The sequence below is a fragment of the Salmo trutta genome, chromosome 15 (assembly GCF_901001165.1).
Source record: "Salmo trutta chromosome 15, fSalTru1.1, whole genome shotgun sequence".
Lineage (NCBI taxonomy): Eukaryota > Metazoa > Chordata > Actinopteri > Salmoniformes > Salmonidae > Salmo > Salmo trutta.
In genome coordinates this window covers 52,861,119-52,869,460 of record NC_042971.1, presented here as the reverse complement: position 1 = coordinate 52,869,460, position 8,342 = coordinate 52,861,119, and the positions used below count along the sequence as shown (strand labels likewise).

The 8,342-nt window shown below is 44.8% G+C and overlaps 1 protein-coding gene across 2 annotated transcripts; it reads right to left on the bottom strand.

Annotated features, from left to right (window-relative positions):
• Positions 1–3,705: 3,705 nt before the first annotated feature.
• mzt2b (mitotic spindle organizing protein 2B) lies at positions 3,706–8,260 on the bottom strand. 2 transcript variants are annotated; one of them, XM_029692106.1, is made up of 5 exons: positions 8,089–8,260; positions 7,538–7,750; positions 7,005–7,162; positions 5,791–5,937; positions 3,706–4,768 (listed from the first exon to the last, which is right to left on the bottom strand). In XM_029692106.1, the coding sequence occupies exons 2-5, from the start codon at positions 7,729–7,731 to the stop codon at positions 4,611–4,613; spliced, it is 657 nt and encodes a 218-aa protein (XP_029547966.1). In that variant the 5' UTR covers positions 7,732–7,750; positions 8,089–8,260; the 3' UTR covers positions 3,706–4,610. The 2 variants fall into 2 exon arrangements, with proteins under 2 accessions (XP_029547966.1, XP_029547967.1); XM_029692107.1 differs by lacking the exon at positions 5,791–5,937.
• Between the last annotated feature and the right edge of the window lie 82 nt (positions 8,261–8,342).

The following is an 8,342-nucleotide window of genomic DNA, read 5'->3' as shown; positions in this document are numbered from 1 at the left end:
GGTAGGGGCTAGGGGGTAGTTTGTGGACGGGGCATACTTCTCTTCCACCTGCTCAGGGTGGAATTTGTCCCTAAGGTACATGTCTTGGATCAGCTTACCCTAACCTGAACCATTACGAGGAAAACCACAAACTTGACTTTAGATCAGCATCTAGAGGCTATTTCATCCCACTCGTAGTGGGGCACCAGCCTTATCCTCCTCCCTCTCTTTCACCCCTTTATCCCCTCCTCCGGCTGCATCCTTCTCTCCGTGGGCCCAGGTGGACTCACGGTGGCTTAGGTCTGCAGTAATTTTCCCCCCGACTGGTTTTAATGTAAGGGGTAATGTGAGAGGAGACAGGCTCCGCACACACGCAGATGCACACCTCCCCCCTGCGGGAGTCTGGAGCAAGCCGCGGTCTGCACACACACACACACACACACACACACCACAGCAGTGGACATGGTCCTCACCCACCGCTGGGTCATTACCAGCATCCCTCCGTCCCCTTTATTTATTCCTCCTTCACTCCTGTTTACTCCCCTGAGCCTCTCCTCTCCTCCGTCCACAACAGAGGCCTGTATCACTCCATCTCTCAGAGAGAGTGAGGGAGAGAAAGTGTGAGAGAGCAAGAGAGAACTAGAGAAGAGAGAGAGAGAGAGAGAGAGAGAGAGAGGGAGCAAGAAGAGAAGGAAGCAGCTGATTCTATAGGAGCACCAACACAAACAGTGCTGTATATAAACACACACACACAGGCCGGGGGCTCAGCGACTGACCTGCTGCAGTGTGGCAACAAACACCTCGAATAACTTCCACCTTCTTTTCACCAAAACATTCCTTGTTAACCATGTGCGCTGTGCAAAAAAAAAAGAACACTGGTTCTTTTGTAATTGATTTCCTTGCTGTTGTGGGAGAGAGCAGAGTAGAGGAGGAGCCCTCGTGGAACTGCAATAAATCACCTGCTTGTCCCCCCCAACTTTCCATCCCACCCATCCCCATTCTAGTGGCGGCTGGTGGGAGGAGCTACATGAGGACAGGCTCATTGTAATGGCTGGAATGGAATGGATGGAAATGAGTCAAACGTGGTTTCCATATGTCTGATGTGTTTGATAACTTTCCAAATATTCCATTCCAGCCATTACAATGAGCCCCTCCTCCTACAGCTCCTCCCACAAGCCTCCTCTGCGCCAGCCTCTTCTTGGTTCCCAGGCCCTAAACCCCCCTTCCTTCATCACATACTGATGGATGTACCCCTATCCTACTCCCCCTCGTCATTGCTGGCTGGGCGGGAAATCGTTTCACCCTATGAAGAAGACACATTAAGAGTCTAATCCTGGTGGGGGGGCTATTTTATTTGGAATTTTAAGACCCATTTTAGGTAATAAAAAAAAAATGGACAAAAAACAATTATTTGATAAAACATTGAATTAGCCCTTACTGCTATTAGCCCATAGAAACACACTGAATAACAGATTCATACATGGAAAAACACTTTTTTGCGGCACTAAACTACTTCCATATATATTTCAATAAAACGTTTTAACTGGTACCTGCTACCTTCAGATGCTGCAACATGGTCTCAGAGCATTTTGTATTATTCTGTACGTAGCATAAATCTGAGACATGCCAAAGAGCCCCACAGTGGAGGTGCCATAATACCCATAAAACCTAGCAGTCAAACAAGGAAATGGTTCCAATAGTTTTTCCACAATTAATTTTTCAGAGAGGGGATTTTTAGAGACACTTAAAATAATGTCTGTGTTTCGTATAGGCTCAGCCTGGCATGGCATTTTGATAACCATGTAAATCTCTCTCGGACAAAGGGACTTTTATCAATATATTCGTCTCTATTTACTCTCAGATTCGAAAATGCTAATTAACATCAAAGTAGACATCATGCAAAACTACAAATCCCTGCAAGCTCCTGCACGTCATCGCTAGCTGATACCTTTGCTAACAGGTATTGTGGCAATTTAAAACTTGCACAAGACAGTTCACAGAATGTAGCCTATTTATTAATTTCTACATTTAGCTAACATTAGAGAGTTAATCCAGAGATTCTTACCTTTGCCTCAATTCGTCAGTCTGGTCCAGATCATCATGGCATTTGTAGTTCTTTATGATAGCCACATTAGCAGCTAATTAGTATGCGAATATATTGATAAAAGTCACCTTGTCCTAAAGAGATTTACACAGTATTCAAAACAGGGTAAGCCTACACGAAACACGGCCCTTATTTGAAATGTTTCTTGGGGTAAAATGTATGGTGGAAAAAAGATTGGAACCATTTCCCTGTTTGATCTCTAGGTTTTATGGCTGTATGCGGTGGATTAACACCAGATATCTATCTCTAGTTTAAACAAACAGATTTTTATGGGGATTTTTTATTATGATAATTAGATTTCCGCAGATGCGCGAACATTGACTCTAGGGGTCTTACACACACACACACACACACACACACACACACACACACACACACACACACACACACACACACACACACACACACACACACACACACACACACACACACACACACACACACACACACACACACACACACACACACTTTTACAAATGTGCACACAAGTGTCCCTGAAACACAAATATGTGTAAACAAACAAACAAACACTACTTCATTATACATAGACAAAATGTAGATTCAAAGTAATGGTCACTGTAAAGTCAGATAAAAGGCAAATGCTACAGAACGTAGAATATAATTGTCATGTAAAATATGGAGTCGTGTTGGCCACACATTGAGCCACCACATCTGCAATGTTATGAATGTTTCATCTCATTGAATACATCCTAGAGCTACATAATATGCTTAGGGTGTGTGTGTGTGGGTTTACATTTTGGATTATATTTTTAAACCTTTATTTAATTAGGCAAGTCAATTAAGAACAAATTCTTATTACAATGACGGCCTAACCCAGCCAAACCCTAACCCAGACGACACTGGGACAATTGTGCACCGCCCTATGGGACTTCCAATCACTGCCGGTTGTGAATCAGCCTAGGACCAAACCAGGGTCTGTAGTGACGCCTCTAGCACTGAGATGCTGTGCCGTAAACCGCTGTGCCACTCGGGATTTGGTGGGAGATTACTGGCAGGCACACCCCATGTGCCTTCAGTTCCCCCTAGAGGCCAAAGAAACCAGAGACACATCTCAGTAAATGTTTGAGTCTGTCCCTGAGTGAAGACAATACAGTGTCTTCCATTGCCACATCACACCAGCCGTTTAGGGAGAGACCATAAGGTCACCACATACCTTACAGGCCCAACTCATTGAACAGACAATGTTGCACTGGCGAAAAGTCTTTATTAGAGTCAAATAGACGATGAACAGTACACATTTCAAACAGTAATAATCTTTGTCCTGTATACAAGATTCACTGGAGGATGTCAGAACCATGAACCTGAATAGATATAGTGCATATAACATATCTATTCAGTATGTACAGACAGGGAGAGATAAAGGAAGAGGACACCTTTAGAATATCAGTGGTATGAATAAGAACATTATTGAATTGAACCAATGCTGAGGCATTAAGTCCTAGAGAGGTGACCTGTGCAGTGCTTCGTTCTGTCTCTTCCCAGTTGTAGCATCACAAAGCCCACCACATTTTACTCACCATCTCCTAGGTACACACACGATACAGTAGACTGTATTGTGATGGCTTTCATTATGGTGGACAGAGAAAAGAACACACAGTAGCTTGTAAAAGGTTTCTTTTTTATTTTGACAACATTTTGGGACCAGCTTGTGCAGCATTAACTGCTGCCTCTTCACTCACCTTCTCCTGGTGGGTATCAGGCAGAATACAACAGCAGTCTGTTGTGTTGGACAAGAGAGGCAACAGAATTGGCTGTACTCTGGTAACTCTCACTAAGCCAACAGAAATTACAACAAGAGCCCCAGTATTGTGTTGGATTTCAGCATGGTAGACAAAGACAACCAACACACCTTGTATAGAGGTCCCCAAAAGTGTTCTTTTTTTATTGTGACAAGATGGTATGAAAATGTTTGGTTCCACAAGTGCTGTAACGGTGAGCAATTTAGACAACTCTTCTATGTATGTTAATGGTATAAAAACAACAACAATCACAAAACACATCATTATAAGACAGTATTTTCAGATGGCACCCCTCTTATAAGACAGAACGGTTTATATCCTATCTAAAGTATGAGCCCATGGTACTGTACCAGAAACCGTTTCTGTCAACCCATATCCTCAACCCAACCATTATACGCCAACATATCCCAATGGACTCTGGACCCAAAGAGGCACTTCTCCCAGCCTTTTGGCAGGTCGAAAATCGGCACTGGTGACCAAGAGGTAAGCATTAGAGGTCAAACGGATTCTGACTTTCAATACTGTATCTGAAACAAGGTTCCTCTTCTACTCATCTGACGTGGAAGCATATGAAAGGTGAAAGCAACATGGTGGACTAGGTTCATACCTTCACTAAAACAACTGTCTTATATTCATTTATCTTAATTCACCCACGGAGGAGAGGAGATTAATTAGCCGTTAACGTAGATGAAGGAAAGAAGATGAGGAGAGGAAGCAACTTAAGACTTGTGAGGTGCCCCATCAGTCATCCCTCCTTCCTGTGGGGTCTAGTTGGTGGTAGTTGGGGTGATCTGTGAGGAGGAGCTGCTGCTTCCAGAGCTCTTGGTGGTCTTCTGCCCCCTGGTGGCGCTGGGCTGGCGTGGCACCCTCTGGCTGGAGCCCTCTCTGCTCTTCTCCCCGTGGCCCGCACCCGCTTTACTACGCACTGCAAAAACAAAGAGAAGGGCAAGAGGGATGGTTAGCAGTGTGTGTGTGTGTGTGTGTGTGTGTGTGTGTGTGTGTGTGTGTGTGTGTGTGTGTGTGTGTAGCTGTCATGCAAGCCAAAATGGCTGTGTTTGGGGTGCAATAAGAACATGCAGATGAGCATGTTCAGATGAGAGACCAATGAGACACTTATGAGAGCATGACAGACAGCAATGAAGATGGAACACTTTATTCAGTCTAGACTCTTCCTAAATCGCCCTATGGGGAAAATGCTTCCCCCTCAGGCAGGTGAATCAAATTCAAAACCATGCAGTCAAAAACTTTTTGTCAAATATAGGGCTGCAGTCTACATGAGTAGAGAAAACACAAAAACAGCAAGATGAGGTTAACGAACAAACGCACATACACTCAGAGTCCAGTTTATTAGGTACACCTATTTAGTACCGGGTCGGACCCCCCTTTGCCTCCAGAACAGCCGGAATTCTTTGGAGCATGGAAATGTTGCTCAATTGGTATCAAGGGACCTAACGTGTGCCAGGAAAACATTCCCCACACCATTACACCACCGCCACCAGCCTGTACCGTTGACACCAGGCAGGATGGGGCCATGGACTCATGCTGCTTACGCCAAATCCTGACTCTGCCATCAGCATGACGCAACAGGAGCCAGGATTCGTCGGACCAGGCAATGCTTTTCCACTTTAACATTCAATCGAACAGTGACTGAATGTCTCGATGCCTGTCTGCCTGCTTTATATAGCAAGCCACGGCCATGTGACTCACTGTCTGTAAGAGCAACCCATTTTCATGAACAGGGTGGTGTACCTAATACACTGAGTATACCTGAGTCCACACGCGCACACACACTGTGAAGCTCCTACACACTCTACAAGTAAACTCAGTGCACAAGGTGAAGACATTGAAGTACTGGAGCCAGACGGGCAAAAAAAACAGAGGTTGAAGAGTTTCTGGAGAGAGATGGAGGGATAGAGGGAAGAAAAGGAGAGTGAGTGAAAAGGGGACCTTGAGAATGAGAAGAGGAGGTGTCGTAGACCATCTTAGAGTTGACCCTGGTGGGCCTGGGGCCAGCAGAGGAGGTGGTGGAGGAGGTGGTGGGGGGAGGTGCAGGGGGCTTAAAGCTTTTAGGGCCAGACACAACAGAGTCCTCTTCTTCAGCAGCGAGATAGATATGCACACAGAGTGTTTGTGCATACACACCACAAGTACACAGAAACACACATAGAGAAGAATTGGAGAGGAGTTAGAGTGAAAACTGAAATATACAGGTAACATTGTAAAGTTACTGTTTGACTGGAGGCCAATGTATCCTATTCTCTTGTCCATTCATTTCTATTCAGCTGGCTGGCCAAGACCACAGTGGAGTGAAGTGGAGAAGAGAATAGCAGCAAGGTATTAGTTAGTGAGGGGAATAGGAGACATTGGAAGATTAGGTGTAGAGACTCAGCTGGGGAAGTGAAAGGGGGGTATATCTTGTCTGAGCAGGATACAAGGGTTTAAGCAGAAAGCTGCAAAGCAACAGAAAGAGATCTATATTTTCTATTCCACCTAAATAATAAAAACAATAATTATCCGACAGACAGACATACAGGTACCGTTATGTTATGGTAGAGTCTCCTGTGGCTCTCCTTCCAAATCTTGTTGACTAAACTAGTGGAAGTCTGGAGAACTTTAGTATTGGTTTTTGCATTACAATGGGAGTGCTGGCATTCAACGCTCACATTTGATTGGCTTTGAGTAGAAATTACATTTCCCCTCAGGAGAGGTATTTCGTTGTGTCTCGCTTTTCCTACTTCGTCAGACAACGTTTTAGTAAGCTATACGATGTTAGTTTTCAATCTTATGCATGTAGGTTGCAAGTCTGAAAATGTTTCAGAAACACAACTTCTGTTTGGAGCACCATCCACGCTAAATATTTAATTGTTTTGATAACAGGAAAACGCGACACTAGTTTCTATCTTGACTCCACCACATTCCACCCTTTTTTATCATCTTCATAAAGGGAAATTCCCAAGGCTTTCTAACATAACTTCTGAGGCTATAGAAACATTAACGCTCTTCCCTGTCTGTCCCTACCCGACAGACATGTACTATTATGTAGAGGAAACAATGAGCTATATACTCTGGCTGGACTACCAGTGAGAAAGCAGTATTGTTGCAGAACGGGAAACCACAACCCCTCTTTAGCTCTCTCACCACCTGATCCAGACCCTACTGACCTCTGGGTTCTGTAGGGGCTGTGGTGGTGTTGGGGTAGGAGGTGGTGGAGGAGTCTCCCATGGAGGTTTCAGCTATCCTCTGGCCAGCACACATGGCCTTCAGTGTCTGGAACACAGCCAGTGGAGCCACGTTCATCTTCAACAAATCCACAATGATCCTACAGGAGAGGACAAGGATTAAACTAAGAATAAAGTGTACACACTCGCTCTCACACACACACACACACACACACACACACACACACACACACACACACACACACACACACACACACACACACACACACACACACACACACACACACACACACACACACACACACAAAAAAAAGCAGTCAGTGTACTGGCCTGATCAATGCATTAGTCAGAGTCTAGGTCTGTAGTATAAGATGGGTTAAAAATACCAGCTCAGAATAATGTTGTTGGCCAGACAGAAAGACAGGGGATTGTGTGTTCAGATCAGAGGAAAAGGAGAGGATTGATGAGGAAAGGAAGCCAAGTTAGACTATTGAGATGCCCCCTCTCAGACGTACTTGAAGACCTCCTGGTCCATGGCGATGCCTGCGGCCTGCGTCAGCTCAAATAGCTCACTCTCCTCGGCGTTGAGGATCTTCTTCTTCTTCATGGCATACTTGGTAACGTTGCCGCTGACCGTCACACCCATGGCAGGGGAGTCTGGGGCCGTGGGGAGGGGCCCGGGGGCGGTCTGCTGCTGAGAGTGAGACATGACAGGTCACCTCAGTTACCTGGGGGCCAAGAGAGCGGGAGGAGATCAGTATGAAGGAATCTCATTAGCAATTCAATCAACAACAAAAGAATGTCATGCATTTGCTCCATTGTTTAATTTTTTTTGATGAGCCCACTCATTGGTGGTATGCACGTCTCTAGTATCATACAACATTTAAATGTAATTTTAGCAACTTCGTCAGCTAGCTAGCAATCTATGTTTGTTTGGCAAGAATTGTGAACGTGGCTACGAAACGTAGCTAAAGTCGCTATCTAACTAACTTAGCCCTATTCGGCGCGGCATCCGCTTGACAATACCTCAACTCTGATAACATTATTGCAATGAAAAGCTTCTTACCTCAGCGCTAAGTGGGGGTAGACGTTATTGAATTAGTGTAGTACTTATTTAGGGGGAATGATCAGCCTGTTTGCGTTGACGGTTGTCATTCGTGTTGTTCAAAACATAGGCGCGGAATAATCACGTCACGGTTATACAAAAAAGGAAAGTGCGTAAGTGTTGCAGAAAAAACGCAAGAGGACGTTAAAATCTAAAAACCCTGGAACCGACGCGAACAGATAACGGACTCTTCCATGTCCATATAAGGGTTTTTG